The sequence below is a fragment of the Panthera tigris genome, chromosome B2, assembly GCF_018350195.1.
Source record: "Panthera tigris isolate Pti1 chromosome B2, P.tigris_Pti1_mat1.1, whole genome shotgun sequence".
NCBI lineage: Eukaryota > Metazoa > Chordata > Mammalia > Carnivora > Felidae > Panthera > Panthera tigris.
In genome coordinates, this window is record NC_056664.1 from 18071891 (window position 1) to 18090526 (window position 18636).

The window sequence follows — 18636 nt, forward strand, 5'->3', positions numbered from 1 at the left end:
AGGCGAGGTCCACCCAGGTGGTCAGGCCCTTTGGGAAATGGTACTTGGCCTTAATGAAGCAACAAGCTCAAGAAACCGTGAATCTGATCGTCATATTGATTCCAGTTGCTTTTCCCTTGGCTGTGAATCTGAATTCCTATTTTGATTTGAACTAGCAGGACTGAATCAGTTCAGTGTCAACAACTTGAGATCATTCAACTCACTTAGAATGTGGACCAAAGGGAAGGTACAGTTAATTTAGTAACCACTGAGAGCTGATTGAAATCAAGTTAAAGGAATACCAGGCTTACGAGACCTGGTTTATACAATTGGCAGGATCGCGTGCTAGCTGGGTACCTTGAGCACATTCATGCAATCACATTCCTTTAAGCCCCTCTAAATGTCTGGTTTGATTCCAGGAAAGAACTTGCAAATAAAAAATTTTGAAGTCGTCCCCTGCTCCCATGTTGAAAGGATGGGAATTTGCAACAGGAGCAAAAGTATTATTAAAATGCCCGAGGGTGCCTGGGTGGCTCAGTTGGTTAGGCGACCGACTTCGGCTCAGGTCACGATCTCACTGTTTGTGAGTTCCAGCCCCGCGTCGGGCTCTGTGCTGACAGCTCAGAGCCTGGAGCCTGCTTCGGATTCTGTGTCTCCCCCTCTCTCTGCCCCCTCCCCTGCTCACACTCCGTGTCTCTCTGTCAAAAATAAATAAACGTTAAAAATTAAAAAAAAAAAAAAGTGTCCGAACTGCCATGCAAATTTACTTTATGAGCTTTATTCCCGATTGTAAATAACATCACCCTTAAAGGAGAATTGGGTTTGACCTTTTATAGGCACAGCCAGCTTCGCCCTCAACCCTTTGGCCTGTCTCGAGACTGCCCCACACATTTGAAGTGAGTCTACGAATCCAAAAAGGCAGCGTGGCATAGCAGCAAAATCAAGTCAGACGGTTGAGCTCTAGCTCTGCCCTGCTCATCACTATGTCTCAGTTTCCTCATCTGTGGCATGGAGATGAGTCGGATCATGAGTTACATCTGGGAGCAGAACTGCTGGAAAGATTTTTTGATTAACATTTAAAACGGTAACGGTCTTCCCCATTCAACATTTTTTATTTTTTTATTTTTTTATTTTTTTATTTTTATTTTTTTTTATTCAGTACCGATCGTGCAACGTTTACTCACAAGAACAAAAGTTAAGAGACACACTCGTACCTGGAATCCTATTGAGCGTCACCCAGAAATGTTCATCGGGGCTATAGGTGTCCTTGGACCAGGAAAGCAAGTCGAGTGCGTGCTGATCTTGGAGGACAAAGTTGGCGAATTCCCTCGTGAGGGCCACATAGGCAGTGCCGAAGTAAATGGTCATGTTGTGAGGAGGTGGAGTTTTTAATTTTGTCGTTTTAATCACGTAGGAGTTTTTTTGGTGTAATAGCTCTCGGTGGACATATTTAGTCCGTCCGATAACATGACTGGGGGCAGCACCCCCGGGGTAATGTTTTTCCCTTTAAATCCTTTCAGATACTGAACTATCTCCTTGTTGGTTTTCAGGGGGAAATCTTGCCCGCACATGTTGATGGCGTACCTCCATGGCACCTCGGAGGCCGCGAGATCTTTGATGCAGTTCAGGTCGGCCTGGAGCCTGGAAATCCCACCATAGACCACTGGCTCCATTTTAGAAGCCAGAAAAGCATTTGGGAAGCAGTTTAGTAATTGCTTCACCGCATTTTTAAATGTATCCGTCGCCTTTTCATCCACGTGAACACAGTAGACATTTTGGGGCATGTAAATCGCCCTAAAGAGTCTCTCAAAAGTGCCAAAGTCTTTGTGGATGGTCACTGTGTAAGCCAAAGGGAACCCCGCTTCTTCCTTAGAGAGCGTTTCTGTTATATAGTGACTTTGAGCCATGTAGTCATAACAGGTAGATTCACGGAAGGTAGTTTTCAGGGCATTCTCTGTTGGGTAAAATAACTTCCCCTTAAAAATCTGATGACAGACTTCTGCTAACAGCGAGGCATTGGACAGAGATGCCCTCAGAAAATGCTTATCCTCCCTTAACTCGTTCTTATAAACAAATACAAAGATCAGGGCCATGATAAGAGACACACTAAAAAGACAATGCTTCCAAGAGACCATCATTCAAAGCCAGAAAGTGAGTAAATGCCTCTTGAGATCGGATCAGAGTGTAGATATATTTAACTTACATTGCCTCCGGAATCCGTAAATCATCCTCTGGGAACTCGCAATTCTGATCGACTGCTCTGGGCCCTTCCAGGAGACGGTTTTGTCCTTTTTCTTTCTTCCTTTCCGGCTCATTCGCGGCTGTGTTTCATTTCAACCTCTCTATGACACATTTCTGAAGTAGCTCCTGGGGACATCTGCTCTGCTCTCTCTCCGGTGAACCTGCCACCTGTTACCACACGAAAACCAGCTGCCTCAGGAAGATTCTGATTCTGATGTGTCCCCCCGTCCCCACATTAAAATCACCGAAGGGTGAGGTCACCATTCCGCAAGTGATCCCTCTAAGATTTCTACCGTAGCTTCTTCTCCCGGACAAAGGTTGCCCACTATGTCAGCTCCCCAACTTCCTGTTAATCATTGCGTTCAACTGACTGACTTTGTTTGCTTAAACAGCACTGCCAAGTTAAAAGCTTCAGCTCTAAGCATGTGAACACTGCCTGGAGAGACACTCTGTCAATAAATATTTAGTGCTTAAAAATTAATTGCTTAACCCTGTCTTTTTCCACACACACACCCTCCTCCCTATATTGGCCGGCTGTGCTATTTTAGCAAGGCATATGACTGGCTGCTGAGCCAAATTCTTTCCAGGGCTTAATTTTCTCTGCGGCGAGGTGAGGTCCTTTAAAAGGTACATTAGCAAACTTACGTCACCGCCTAACTTACTACACAAAGCGACTGGGGGGACTTGGTGAATAAAGGTTAATTTAAAAAAAAAAAAAAAGCCACCCCCAAAAGGAACAGTTGTGGTTACCCAGAAATTGTGTCAAGGCTAAAACTGAAGTTAGTGAAATGTCAGGTTGATTTCACACCCGGCCCAAGTTGGGCACCCTTGGAGTAGACTGACGCCCCGAGAGGTAGGAGAGAAAGGTTGTCTCGGTCTGGGAGGTTCCAGAACTCAAGGAGAGAGGCTTTGCAAACGAACGAGTGCTTCCAAAGGAGTATCCCTGTGTAAAAAAATGAATTTTACCGCCTTCATAGGTCAGTCATGAGACAACATATAAAGAGTTCATGGCCACGCCCAGCGACACCCAGGGCTGCAGAGAGGAGAGGGAACAAAAGCCCCCTTCCCCGTCATGAGTCAAGAAAATGACGCAATCATCACTTCTCCTTTGCAACCTTTTTTACACTTCCCTTATTCTTTGCTCCGTGAGTCTATGCCAGTTAGATGATCTGTCAAAGACAGCAGGGATCACTTTTACTTTATTTGGTAGCTTGATGCATGTGGGGGTGAGAGCGTGCCGCGCCCACTCAACAGAAGTTAGCGCCGCACTCGCATCTCTCTTGTCTGTTTCTGGCTCCCACCATCCTCTGCCCGGGCTAGACGATCAAATATTTATTGATCGAGAGAGCTCTAGTTTTCATTTCCCTGTTTCCCTGATCACATTAGTGTGAGATTCCAAGTATTAAGGATTTCTCATCTTTGTGTATGTACACGTGGGTACAGCCGACGTCTCTATTTTCTCAATGCATCTTCGTTATAAATACCACATAATAGGGGCGCCTGGGTGGCTCAGTCGGTTAAGCATCCGACTTCGGCTCGGGTCACGATCGCACAGCCGGTGGGTTCGAGCCCCGCGTCGGGCTCTGTGCTGACAGCTCAGAGCCTGGAGCCTGCTTCGGATTCTGTATCTCCCTCTCTGTCTCTTAAAAATAAATAAACATTAAAAAAATTTTTTTTTCTAAAAGACAGCATAATATTTTAGACTGCTTTGTAAACACAGTGTTTTCATGTCAGGCAGTCTATTTACCTCTTGCCCATAGACGGACACGTTCTGACTTTTCCTGAGAACACCAGGGCGATGCCCGTGTGCAGCCCGTGTCTTGCGTTTACTATCATTGCCACGGGGCCACCGGGTCCTCATTGAGCATTGTCTTCCCCATCTTCACCTTAGAACACAAGACTGGAGTTAGTATCTCGTGTTGTTTTTCCCACCCCAGTTGAAAGCTGACGCGCTGAGGAGGTGATTGTCAATTTTATTTTGTAAGCCTCAGGAGCAGGAAACGATGATAGGGCCATTCTTGTGGAAATTCTCCAGAACTAGGTGAGTCAAGTCTTACTTGTTTTCTAAATCCAGTTCTAGAGCATGATTCAGATGCATACAGTCTTGTCAATAGGACCCAAAATAGAATTGGATCAACCCAAATACCTGTTTACATAATATTTCTTGTGTGCTTAACGGCCTAAGCCACCCAGGCACCGCCCCGGGAAATGCATGTCTTTTCTTTCCTTTTGTTTTTTCTTTTCTGTTCTTCAAAAATTGTATTGGCTTGTGTTTCCTTCAATGTGCCCTTTTAAGTTTTATTCACTGAAAACTTGTATGAAAAAAAATGTTTTTTTATTACTTACTTTATTTATTGTTTAATTTATATCCAAGTTAGTTAGCATACAGTGCAACAATGATTTCAGGAGTAGATTCGAGAATACCCCTTATCTGTTTAGCCCACAACCCCTCCAGCAGCCCTCTGTTTGTTCTCCATATTTATGAGTCTCTTCTGTTGTGTCCCCCTCCCTGTTTTTATATTATTTTTGCTTCCCTTCCTTTATGTTATCTGTTCAGTATCTTAAATTCCTCATATGAGTGAAGTCATATAATATTTGTCTTTCTCTAATTTCGCTTAGCATAATACACTCCAATTCCATCCACGTTGTTGCAAATGGCAAGATTTCATTCTTTTTGATTGCCAAGTAATACTCCATTGTGTATATATACCACATCTTCTTTATCCATTCATCCATCGATGGACATTTGGGCTCTTTCCATACTTTGGCTATTGTCGATAGTGCTGCTATAAACATGGGGGTGCATGTGTCCCTTCGAAACAGTACCCCTGTATCCCGTGGATAAATGCCTAGCAGTGCAATTGCTGGGTCGTAGGGTAGTTCTATTTTTAATTTTTTGAGCAACCTCCATACTGTTTTCCGGAGTGGCTGCACCAGCTTGCATTCCCACCAGCAGTGCAAAAGAGATCCTTTCTCTGCATTCTCACCAACATCTGTCGTTGCCGGAGTTGTTAACGTTAGCCATTCTGACAGGGGTGAGGTGGTATCTCATTGTGGTTTGGATTTGTACGGAAATGCATCTCTAACGGCTGGCTGACTTTTCTCTGAATCTACAGCTCCCTGAATTTATAGTTGCAGAGCGAAGAACATTTATAATTTAGTGCTTTGCTGCAGTTGAATCCTTAATTGCACCTCACCTGAACTTTTTGGCACTGTTACAAAGCCCGCTGATGCCAGAGAAGCATTCACAGTTATGTAAAATAGAATCTTCAACAATGCTAAACATTTTTAAGGACTAGTATCAGGGCTCCTGGGCGGCTCAGTTGGTTAAGCATCCGCCTCTTGATTTCGGCTCAGGTCATGATCTCACGGTTTGTGAGTTTGGGCCCCGTGTTGGACTCCAGCACAGAGCCTGCTCGGGATTCACTCTCTCCCGCTCTCTGCCCCTTCCCCTCTCGTTCACATACTCTCTCTCGAAATAAACATTAAAAAAATAAAGAAAGAACTAGTCCCAATCGGTTTTGGTTTGTTTTTCATCAACCCAGTCTATCTGATGCTCTCTCTCCTTCTTGGTGCTCATGTAGGAAACGTGGGAAACGCTGGTTCTGATCCTCCCGGTTTTCCTGAGACCCCGTGCAACGTGCACCATTCATTCTCTTAAGTCCTGAGCTCTGATGCATTTGCGTTTGTGCGAAATAATAGAAGGGAGTGGTAATGGGTGACCAGAAAGAACAGATGATTCTCCATCCCAGCTTGAGCATTAGATCGACGTTCATGTCCCAAATTCTAAGTTGGAGGCAGCGACTGGGTGGGATGGAGTTCTGAAAAACGTGGGAACCAGTACAGACCTGTGGCTTGGTCACTCAATAAATTGCAGGGTGCATATTTGTGTCCCACAGTTCAACCTATGCTTGCTTTGTTAGTATTACACGTACTATAAATTCTCACCCCCGGACATCAATGAATTTCTGTTCCTCTAAGAAAACTGCACTTAGAGTGTAATCTCAGCAACTGTCTGTAGAAGGGAGCAGAAGGGCTTCGTTTCTACGGAGGTGGATAAGCTGTCATGATCTTCACCTTACTTGTTTTGGGGGCCACATGATGCCCAAAGCGCTTTCTGCGTAGTATCGTCGTGACATCACCTCTGCGCCCAAGTGAGAAAAACCAGGGAAGCCACATGGAGACTTGCTCGGAATCTACGAAAGCCTGGGTGAGGTCGCAGGAAACAAGCGTCTTGGATTAAGTTGGTTTTACGTGCACTTGACATTTTGCCCTTTTTCACTCTTCCAGCTCTTGCCCTGCCTTGGCTCTCCTCTCTTCCTCTTCTGTCTTCCTCTATTTATTTGTGTATTTACTATCGTTAAACTCAGGACCCTGTTTAATCCTCATCAGTGCTTTTTTTCTAACCACAGGAAATAGCCTGAAGCAACAGGGCTTTAAATAGACAAAAAGAGCCCGGGCTCGCAAGTCAGAAAGTCTCCAGTTGGACCAACGCCAACGTGGACAGCTTGGAGCCCCTGAACGACACATTTAGTCTCACACTTCACAGCTTCCTTGTGGGTAAATTTGAGAAAACACCCTTGTAGCTGTTCTAACTCCCAACGGCTGCTTCCTTCCTAGCCATGTCACCCGCACCTCCGAGTCTTGGTTTTTCATATCCCAAATCTAGGCAACATCAACCTCCTGGTGGAGCTGAGAGGATTCTAGAAGGAATACAGCACCCAGCTCGGGGCTGGCCGGAGGCATCAGACCTTGAGGGAAAGGCTTGGAAAAGCAGGGTGCAGAGAGGAAATGAGGAAGGCTGTGGTAGTTTATTTAACACAGAATAACTGGACATAGGATAGTGTGGAAAGGCATGGAAAAGCTGGTTCTTTTCAAGCACTCAATTAAATATCACTGGGACAATGCAGAGCTGAGGAAACATGTTGAAAAGTGAACAGCACTTCAATAGTGTCAAGTTGAGTCTCTGAGCCCAAACACTTTCCAGCTCATTTGCACACGAAGAGATAATGGGCAACCCTCAGTTTCAATGCCAGGGGCCAACGGAGGAGTCTGAGCCCACGGACTTCGGATGTTTGAACAGCCGGACCTCCCCCCAGTTCAGAAAATCCTCAGGTTTGGGTTCTGGTTGGATTTTAGAGGTTGGGTGTCAGGAGAGAAAATAGAACAGGGGTCCGTCCAATCCTGGTGCCTTTCTAGATTTCTCTGCTTTCTCTTTTCTGCTCTATTCCTCAGAAAGTCATCAATTTGATTTTGAAGTTAGAGGAACGTAAGGCCTCTGCTGCAGCAAGTGATCCTACGACAGGGGAGACCCTGTGCTTCTGATCACTGAGAATAACAGGCTGAAAGAGCATAGCCTCCCTTCTTCCGACTGCAATATGCTGTTCGATCAGAACAGAGTGCAAAGAAGTGAGCCCCTCATCTGTAGGACGCCCGGACACTGGAGTTACAGGGTCCCCGTTTTTAATTCCCAAAGCCCACAGTCTACAAGAAACTCTTTAATGCCTATTCCCTCTTTGGCCAATACCCCATTGGATGGGAAAAACCTTCTTGGGGCATCTGAGTGGCTCAGTCGGTTGAGCATCTGACTCCTGATTTCCGCTCCGGTCATGATTCCAGGTCGGGGGATTGAGCCCTGCGTCAGGCTCCGCGCTGAGCGTGGAACCTGCTTATGATTCTCTCCCTCTCTCTCTTTGCCCCTCTCCCCCACTCGTGTGCGTGCTCTCGCTCGAAAAACAAAAACCTTCTTTACAAGAGGTCAAAGGCTTTGTAGAGAGCAAGATGGAGTCACTCACGTCAAGTAGTGAGGCGATCAGGAAAGCAGCCAAGAGTGCTGCAGCTAAGACCAGATACCCCCCCAGTGCAGCACGGACTGACAGGACGAAGGATGGTTAATTCGTAAGGCTACACGAACCTGGAAGAACCAGAGCTGATCATCAATAGGATCAGAAGAGGCCTGCAAAGGCCCGAGACTGATTAAACTCTTAAAAAGGAAGGGCTCTCGTGGCAAATTGCCCAATGCTCCACACGTCGGCTCTTACACGTCCGACCGCGTTTGAAAGGCAACTGCCACCACAGGCTGTGTGCCTGGTCGATCTCTGAACGCGACAGACATCCTCCGCTGTGGTACACACCGAGAGCTGACCCAGACCAGACCAAGGCGTCACCCCAACGGCGCGCCCTCGGATTGACTTCAAGCGTGGTTTCTTTTGTGTCGTATTCCGTATTGCATCCTGTTTGTTGCGTGACTTTGTACCGTGCTTTGTTTCGTGTGCTGGGGTGGAAGCCAAGTCAAATTTGCGGTGAAACGTCCGGGAGTTTAGAATCCCGAACCTGCTTTACAAGTATGTTCACCTCGCCTCAGGATTGAATAAAGCCAACGTTGTAGAAAGACACAACCTCAGGACGCGCCTTTCTAACGAGCTCGCCACGGGCCCAGCTTGCAAAAATAAGAAAAATAGAACAGTAGCTCCACGTTTGGCAAAACCCCAACTTACTGAGTGGATCCGTCTGTGGTTCTGGGAGACGGATTGTCGTAGAAATCACTTGCAAAACTACGTTCTTTTTCTAGCTGGTCCAGCGTTCCATTTCAGTGATCCTTATTCTCAGCTGAAGTTTATACCTCACAGGAATGTTGTGGGGACTGATTAAGTAAAGTACGTTTTAACCACCAGACGGTGCCAAGCATTTTATTAAATTCTGGAAACACTTTCCCCTTGCCTCAAGGAAACCGGGGCACATAATGTAAACCATTAAATTAGAAATGAGTGTTGTCCTTTAATAAAAACTTTAAAGTTGTAATTAAACATATATGGACACCAACGATTTACCAAGACAAATGAAAAATCACAGTCCCCAGGAAGAACATCACATAATGAAACACCACGCTAACCCGAGCTGTTCTTTGAGAAACCCTGAGGAATGGAAATCCCATGTACCACTATCAAAGGGCTCATTCACTTGTTCAACATGTTTTGTGGATTTCCTTTAGGCCAGGCAGGATGCTATGTTCTGGAAATATACAACGTAAAGGCAGCCCACACGAGTACAATCGTATGGGATCGTACACGGCTCTCAGGATGAAATCGAGGTAACTCGGGGCTCCTGGGTGGCTTGGTCGGTTGCGCTTAGACTTCGGCTCAGATCACGATCTCGTGGGTTGTGAGTTCGAGCCCTTTGTCGGGCTTGCTGCTCAGCGTAGAGTTGCTTTGGACCTTCTCTTCCCCCTGCCCCTGCCTCTGTCCCTATCCCCCTCCCCCACTCATGCTCTCTCTCCCAAAAATAAATAATTTAAAAAATATTTGAAAAAATTTAAATAGAGGTAGTGCAGTGTGCCTCTTCCTTCAATCTCCTCTCTCTGGTCATTTTCCCCAAATTAATCTCTCTCTCTCTCCTTCCCAAGAGGATAAAGTTGCCCAGAAACACCCTACAGCAAATACCTGTTCTCTTTAAGGTAAAGGCAGCCTAACCAAATTACCCTTGGTGTTTAGAAGCAGAATAATAAAAGCTGGAACGTGGCCACACAAAGTTTTGCTCGCCTTTAGTCCCACCCTCAAAGGGCTGGCCTGAGAACACAAGAAGGAACTGTGGCTGGAGCTTTGATGTCTCAAGTTACTGTAATCGGGTTACTACCAGCTGATCCCTTCCCTACAGAATCCCGAAGGGCTTTGAATCTAAGGCTTCCAACCCGAGAGAGGTTATAAGAAGTTGCATAGGGAAATAGTCGTCCTTGATATAACCGGAGCTCCCACGAGGGCTCCCTGAGGTAGGATGCATAAGCATTATTCTCTGGTATTTTTCAGAGACTACCCTCCATTTCCCCCACTCAAAGTTCGCTCTTGCCAGAGAAGGGATTTTGGGGCTCTCTTCACAGATCATTTGTGCTGAAGATTCCCCCTTAAATTTAATTCCGTTGGGAAATCCTATAGTCTCAGATCCACAGTGAGTTCTAAGGGATTTAGATCCGTACTCCTCACACACATCAGCCCACTGAAGGAAGGGGAATCACAAGGAGGCAATTCATAGGAAATGCCCCAGATTAGGAGTTAGGAGGGCAGATTCTACCATCCACGACGCAAATTGTACCTGAACAAGTTACTTCTTCACTCCGAGCCTCAGGCCAGGCAAACAGGAGGGCCTATGTGCTCTTAAGGTACTCTTCCAGGAATGAATTATGATTCACGTTCCAGGGAACAGGCTAGGTGCTATTACGCTTTTACCCAAGTTCCTCTTTTCCCATTAATGGTTAGAAGCAACTTATAAAATCCAATAGGTTTTCAAACTCAAATTTGTAGTAGAGTCAACAGAAGCTAAAGGAATAGCAAATCAGCAATTCTTTCTTTTTTTTAAGTGTATTTATTTATTTTGAGAGGGGGAGTTGGGGGAGGGGCAGAGAGCGAGGGAGAGTGAGAATCCCAAGCAGGCTCCGTGCCTGACTCGGGGCTCAATCTCAAACTGTGAGATCATGACCTGAGCTGAAATCAAGGGTCAGATGCTTGACCGACTGAGTCACCCAGGGGCCCCAGCAATTCTTAAAACAACTTTCTCCTGAAAAGACTAAAAGCAGCCCAACTGTGTGTGTGTGTGTGTGTGTGTGTGTGTGTGTGTGTTTAATGTTTATTTATTTTTGAGAGAGAGAGAGAGAGAAAGAGAGGGGGGGGGGGAGAATGAGAGGGGGAGGGGCAGAGAGAGGGAGACACAGAATGGGAAGCAGGCTCCAGGCTCTGAGCTGTCAGCACAAAGCCTGACATGAGACTCGAATCCAGGAACTGGGAGATCGTGGCCTGAGCCGAAGTCAGATGCTGAACCGACTGAGCCTCCCAGGCGCCCCAAGGAGCCCAACTGTTTTAATAGAATTTTCTCTTGAGTGTAAGGATAATGAGAAATTATTGTCTTTATATACTTATTCCTGTTTTCCATGTTTATAGTCATGGATAATTTTTCTAATCTGAAGAGAAAACTTGTAACTGCTTTGGCTGGTTATCTTTTCCCTCATCCTACACTGTGCTCTGTGTAGACACAGATCTACAGTTCAACTTCCTTATTTGTATTCAACTTCCTCATTAACTTCTTCACAGCCTGGCATTCTGTACCACTTGCAAAAGTATAAAAAACAGAGCCCACTCCGTAGGACTCTTGCTACAGAGGTAAATAAAATGCTTTACGGGAGTCTACATCTTTTACCAACAAAGGAATAAAGTCAACAGATATCTGTATTCGTATACATCGGAGTTTTTCAGACCCTTCCAGCCTATGAAGATGGAAGAGGGGAAGAAGAAGTAGCTCTTCTGAGGGCTAAGGATTGGGTCCTCTCATTTTAAAGAGCCAGTCAAGCCAAATGATGTCAGCCAAATGGATTTTCCATTCCTTGGCGATGACCTAATTACTTCACCATACTCCTTAACAGGTCCCGCCCATTCAAATAACTTCAGGCCTTCCCTGCTCATTAGGAGCTGCATTCTCTCCTCTAAATACCCTTATCATTTCTTCTAGGGACCCACCTAACCTACTTTTCTCCATAATTAGCAAGACAACATTTAAATTCCACGCCCACCACGGAGAAAACTGGTAACTCACAGACACAGAAAAATGGCTAATATGCATTAAAAATTCACCTCCACTGAATTGCAAAGAAAAACAATAGTGCAACTCCTTTGCTCTTTAATTCAAATAGCTTAAAAAAAAATTTTTGTTTTAATGTTTGTTTATTTTTGAGAGAAAGAGAGAGAGAGGGAGACAGTGTGTGAGCAAGGGAGGGGCAGAGAGAGAAGAAGACACAGAATGGGAAGCAGGCTCCAGGCTCTGAGCAGTCAGCACAGAGCCCGATGTGGGGCTTGAACTCACGGACAGTGAGATCATGACCTGAGCCGAAGTCGGACGCTTAAATGACTGAGCCACCCAGGCGCCCCTAATTCAAATAGCTTTTAAAAAGAAATACACAGGAATATCCACGGTTAGCAGAGCTCGATAGCCTTCCCACTGCATCTTTGAAAGTGGAGATGACTTTCTCATCTGCATGAACATAGTAGAAATTTTGAGGTGTACAAATAGTCTCAAAGAGCCTTTCAAATATATTCAAGCCTTTGGGGATAACCACGACCTATACCAAAGAGAACTCAGCTTCACCTTCAGGCAGAGGCTTCAGTAGGTAGTGATTTGAGATCCAGTATTGTTGACAAGTTACGTTTCTCAGTGGTGTTGATGGGATTCAGAACAGCCTGCCCCAAATATGCCTCTTGGGCATATTGATTATTTTGAATTAAGATTGAAAAAAGGTAGTTCAAGAGGAATGCACTGACTCTCCTTTTTCCCCTGAAAGCAGAAGATAAATCTCTCCTGCGAAAGTTACCTTCCTTGTACCAGGAGAAGGGGAGACATTCTTATCACCAGAGGTAAGGAATTGAGGGCCAAGAAGGAAGGCCATATAAGCAAACCTTGTATCTTTGTCACTAATTTACTACCCCAGCCCAAACTTCATCTTCTGAATTCTTCACGTATTCATTATTTCTTTGTCTAAAAGATATAAAAGCTGCCTCCGTGGGTCACTTCTTCGAGTATCAAATTTCTATGAGCTCCCACACCTCTGAAATTAAATGTTTTTCTCCTTGTTCATCTCTCTTATGTCAATTTAATTATTAGACCAGCCAAAGCACCTAGAAGGGAAGAGGGGAAAGTTTTCCTCTCCCCTGCAGTGTCGCTGGTATATTTTCATCCCAGAAGTTTTCCTTTCCTGTCACCATCCTGTCATGGACTTCTGCAAACACTGGAGTAATTTTGAAGTTTGGGGTTTTCCTCATTCGCAGGTATTTTTGTGAAACTAAATTGGCATACAGGAACACAACAGTTACAAAAATGGCTAGAAGCCCTTCAACAAACCCAAACACCTTCACCTTCATTTTCCCCATCATCTCTTTTTATTTTTCCCTTGCTGGACTTCATACCGTTGCTGACGTCAGTCTTCACGTTTATCCTGAGATTGTTGGGAAATCTACTCCCACTTGTGATTTTGAGCAAGAAGAGAAATGGTGCCACTCACTGAAGGGGATCAACCACAAGTCCGCAGCTCCTCTCTTACAAGGAAGGGCGGGAGCAGATCTGAGAACATGAGCCACTGGGGCCGACAGAGCAAGAGCGGGGCAGTGTTGACTACCTTCGTCCAGGTCAACCTCCAGTGAAGACCCTGATGAATCTGTCACAGCTGCCCCTTCCAGGGGGTCTTCCCATGTGGGGGGTCGTTTGTCCATCTTGCAGCCCTTTTACTCCAGAGAGGGCCACCATCACAATCACTGATGTCATCTCTGAATACAAGGGACAGTATATTTCTTCAACTTTGGGCAGTTTCAGCTGTGGTAAGGCAGGTCACTGTTGACATTAATATTGACGGCATCCAGAATTGCTCAATAGCAGCGTTTATCTTTATTTAAAAATAAATATCAAGGGGGGGTGCCTGGGTGGCTCAGTCGGTGTAACGTCTTACTTACTTCGGCTCGGGTCATGATCTCGTGGTCCGTGAGTTCAAGCCCCACCTCAGACTCTGTGCTGACAGTTTGGAGCCTGGAGCCTGCTTCACATTCTGTGTCTCCCTCTCTCTCTGCCCTTCCCCCGCTCATGCTCTGTCTCTGCTCTGTCTCTCTCTCAAAAATGAATAAACATTAAAAAAATTTTTTTTTAAATAAATAAATAAACATCAAGGGGTTACCTGGATGCATCCGACTTCAGCTCAGGTCATGATCTCACGGTTCGTGAGTTTGAGCCCCACAACGGGCTCTGTGTTGTCAGTTCAGAGCCTGGAGCCTGCTTCAGATTCTGTTTCCCTCTTTCTCTGCCCCTCCCCCACTCATGCGCATGCGCGCACGGGCTCTCTCTCTCTCTCTCTCAAATAAATAAACACTAAAAAAATAAATAAATAAAAATAAAAAATAAAAATCAGGAATTCATAGAACTTCAGGACTGGAGGGAGTGTTGCAGATTATTCAGACCAACTCATTCAATTCACGGGGAACACTGACAATGAACTATAGCTAATATTCTTTCACACTCTGGTCTCCATTTTCTCACTGACAACTGGTGAGGTAAGCGTCGACATTATACCCATTTGGCACACCAGTAGGTACCAATGGAAGCCCACATGTACACTGACTTGCCTGGTAGCCAATAATGAGTTAATGGTACCATCGATTCTCAAGTCTAACTCTTCTGACTCCATGGGTCTTCCTCCTGGAATATTCTCTTCCCTACCTTTTCCTGTGGAGTCCTTCCCACCCATCAGGTCCCCGTGGGGCACTACTTCCCTGGTGTCCCTTCCCTATTCTCCCCAGTCTGGGTTAGAAGAACTTCCACCTTCCATATAGGACTTTGTACCCTTCTGATTGCTTGTTTGCTCCACCATTAGCCCATGGAAGGTCCTTCTGTCTACTGATCACTGTATTTTCAGCACCTACCTTATAGTAGACACTCATCATTGAATTAAGTCTGGTGTCTCCTTTTCCCTCTACACAGACTATGGCAGGGGGTGGGGATGGGGCCTCAATGCAGGCTTCCATGTGCTTTTTTACAGCCCGTGAGCTAAGAATCGTTTTACATTCTTAAGCTGTTGCAAGAAAATCTGAAGAAAAAACTGCTTTGTGATGGATGGACATGATAGGAAGTTCACCTTTTAGCGTCCATCAGCAGAGTTTTATTGGAACTCATACATACTCGTTTGTTCACAAATCGGCTCTGGCTGCCTTCCCGTTGCAAGCACAGAGTTGACTGGTTGTAACACAAGCCATCTGACCACCAATGCCTAAGACACTTACTCTCTGGCTTTTGACCAGAAAGTTTGCTGATCCCTCCCCTGTTAATTACTGACGTCTCTAGAAGTCGTATTTTTTTCACGTCAAGATGATTGTTGTGGACTTCGTACAATTTTACAACTTTTGGATTACTTCCCTTGCTTTACTCTTTTTCCTTGTGAATGCTAGAATAACATCATATTTAATAGCAGGGCACGGGTTTTCAAGAGAGGCTTATGTGGTTGTGCTGGTTCCTCGCTGGGTGACCTTGAGCAAGCTGCCTTACCTTTCTGTTTCAGTTTTAGCCTCTGTAAAATAAAGACGATACCAGTAGGGGTTTTTTGTGAGTTAATGAGTTCATAAGCGGCATGCGCTTTGTGCAGACTCTGACACATGGAAAGTATTCTCAAACTGCTGGTTATTATTATCTGCACATGGTCACTTTTATTTTTTTTTAAATTTTTTTTTCAACGTTTTTTATTTATTTTTGGCACAGAGAGAGACAGAGCATGAACGGGGGAGGGGCAGAGAGAGAGGGAGACACAGAATCGGAAACAGGCTCCAGGCTCTGAGCCATCAGCCCAGAGCCTGACGCGGGGCTCGAACTCACGGACCGCGAGATCGTGACCCGGCTGAAGTCGGACGCTTAGCCGACTGCGCCACCCAGGCGCCCCACATGGTCACTTTTAAAGTCTCCCAGCACCCCTAGGGAATGGGAAATTCGTAGCACAGCACTCTGCCTGACTCTGTCGTTCACAGACATTGACAAGATGTGGTGTTGCCACACAATGGCCCTGTACCATGTAGCTTGACATGTCTTTCCTTTCCTCTCCGTTGTTGAAAATCTCATGAATGAGAGGACAAAAGATTTTCAGGCCATTATAGCATTGCGTTCCCCGTTAGAGTGGGCATAACTTGGAGGAAAGAACACGTCTTCAAAGACATAGGAACAGTGCTCAATGGGGCATCGGCGGGGCTCTGGAAAGCGTGTCCCCCTCAAGGTCTCAGTCCCACCAGCCAGCCAAGGGGTCCAGAATGCTATTGAAGAGGTCTCATTAGGAAGCCCATGACTTAAGTGATTTCACCAAGAAGGGTGACACAGCTTTCCTTTCTCCATCTCATTAAGCCATTAGCAACCAATGCCACTCAACAGAGGGTCTGAGAAAATGGGACGAGCAGCAGGTTGGCTTAGCTAGAAGAAAAGCAAGCGAGCTCTGGGGTGTGGGGTGCTATCGGGCATCCTTCATAGTGTGCTGGCAGGAAGGGAAGGCAGGAGGGAATACGAAAGCAGGAAGATGAAGTCTGGGGTCATGCACCATCACTTACGTTATCATGTTCGGAATTAGAGATGCCTTAAACATGCAGTCGTCCCCCAACATCCTAGGTCCACTCACCTCAAAATTCAAGTTTCATCGTAATTATTTTCGTGTCGTTTGACTATTACATTTTCCATTCTAGTGCTTTCTAAGAAAGTTAAACGGCTACAGAAGAGAATAGGAAGGAAGGTAGGGTCATCTTATCCCATGCTGCCGCTTTACACGGGAAAGCAAGGTGCCATCCTGAGAAAGAAAGGGACCTGCCTCAAGTCACAGGGCTATCGAACGCCGGCCCCAAGAGTGCCAGCTGGCCAATGCAGTCAGCCACTTTCCAAAGTGTTTCCTTCCTCTGTCCGACAGAGAAGACTTCAGAAAACAACATTTCACAAGCGCTTGCCTATCCCAGCTCACCCCCCAACGGAAAGACAATTGAACATGGGCTGAGATGATCTTCATAAGATTTGTTCTTATACTCAGTTTCTACCCTCAGAACCCAAGCCAAAGGTAACATTTGTGCTTTTATTTTTTTAAAAAATTTTTTTAACGTTTATTTATTTTTGAGACAGAGAGAGACAGAGCGTGAATGGGGGAGGGTCAGAGAGAGGGAGACACGGAATCTGAAACAGGCTCCAGGCTCCGAGCTGTCAGCACAGAGCCTGACATGGGGCTTGAATCAACGAACTGGGAGATCGTGACCCGAGCCGAAGTCAGACGCTCAACCGACCGAGCCACCCAGGTGCCCAATCTTGTCAGTACAATGTTTCTGGTAAAAACAAGAACGAACCCAGCACACGAGCCCACTTCCACGCATACATTTGATGTCTCCACCGTGAGGTCCCACTGCGGATCTTTTCACCCCTCTCCCCTCCATCACCAGCACTCCGTCCTTCCACGGCTGACAAATGCTTGCATTTCTGTCTGATTGGCTGGAACAGGTGTGCCTGCTGCCCCAGGAAAATCTGACACAGAATCGTTTTCTAACCCCTAGTACTGAGGTCCGAAACCTGTAAGATTCAAATTCTGTCCCTAGTCACTGACGTTGATGACGCGCCAAATCATTTTCCTTCGCGATATAAAAACACACAACATAAAACTTCCTTTCTTCGCCACCTTTAAGCACACAGTACAGAGTGTGAACCATACATCTATTGTGCAACAAAGGTCTAGAACTTTCATCTTACGTAACTGAAACTCTGTACCCACGGAACACTTTCCAAATCGCCACCCCCCCCCCCCCACCGCCTCTGGTAACCACATTCTGCTTTTTGTTTCTATGAATGTGACTACTTTAGATACCGCATGTAACTGATATCTCGCAGTCTCTGTCTTCTTGTGACTGACTTTTTTTCATCAGGTAATGTTTGCCGAAACGTTTTAGCAGGCACCGCTCTATCCAGCAATCACCAGGTGAGGGCCTGGTGCTGGCGAATGTTCCCGGGAATTACTATCATACTAGAGAGTAAAACAACAGAGTAGTTTGTATTTATACAGTGTTTTCACATATATTATGCCATCGTATCATTTCAAGCAGGGTGTTTCGGTCTCAGTTCTGTTGACGTTTGGGGCTGGAAAATTCTATGTTGTGGGGGGCTGTCCTATACACTGCAGGAAGTTTAGCATAAAAATTCTGGCCCATCCATTCTGTGTCTCCCTCTCTCTCTGTGCCTCCCCTGCTCATTCTCTGTCTCCCTCTCTCAAAAATAAATAAACATTAGGAAAAAAAGAAAAAAGAAAAAAGAAGAGCCACCTGGGTGGCTCAGTCCGTTAAGCAAACGACTTTGGCTCAGGTCATGATCTCATGGTTCTTGGGTTAAGCCCCGCGTCGGGCTCTGTGCTGACGGCTCAGAGCCTGGATCCCTGCTTCAGATTCTGTGTCTCCCTCTCTCTCTGCTCCTCCCCTGCTCATTCTCTGTCTCTCTCTGTCTCTCAAAAATAAATAAACATTTAAAAAACGTTGTTTTTTTTTTTTTAATTCTGGCCCATCCACTAGATACAAGTAGCACACCCCCAGCTGTGATAACCAAAAATATTCCCGGACATTGTCAAACGTCCTCTGTGAGGCACCTTGGACAAGTATGCTAATTTCTTTCTTTTTTTTTTTTTTTTGTAATGTTTATTCATTTTTGAGAGGGGGAGAGAGGGAGAGAGAGAGAGTGCAAGTCAGGGAGGGGTAGAGAGAGAGGGAGACACAGAATCCGAAGCAGGTTCCAGGCTCCGAACCGTCAGCACAGAGCCCGACCTGGGGCTCGAACTCACCAGCTGTGAAATTATGACCTGAGCCGAAATCGGACGCTTAACCAACCCAGCCACCCAGGCACCCCCAGTAA

General features: G+C 45.7%; 1 protein-coding gene across 1 annotated transcript; it reads right to left on the reverse strand.

The window, feature by feature from the left end:
• Nucleotides 1–657: 657 nt before the first annotated feature.
• On the reverse strand, nucleotides 658–3203 carry LOC122230410 (N-acetyllactosaminide beta-1,6-N-acetylglucosaminyl-transferase-like). Its single transcript, XM_007073115.3, is given in 3 exon segments — nucleotides 658–1028; nucleotides 1194–1451; nucleotides 1454–3203. Coding segments are annotated over 3 exon segments (990 nt in total). The 5' UTR covers nucleotides 2118–3203; the 3' UTR covers nucleotides 658–960.
• Nucleotides 3204–18636: the final 15433 nt, after the last annotated feature.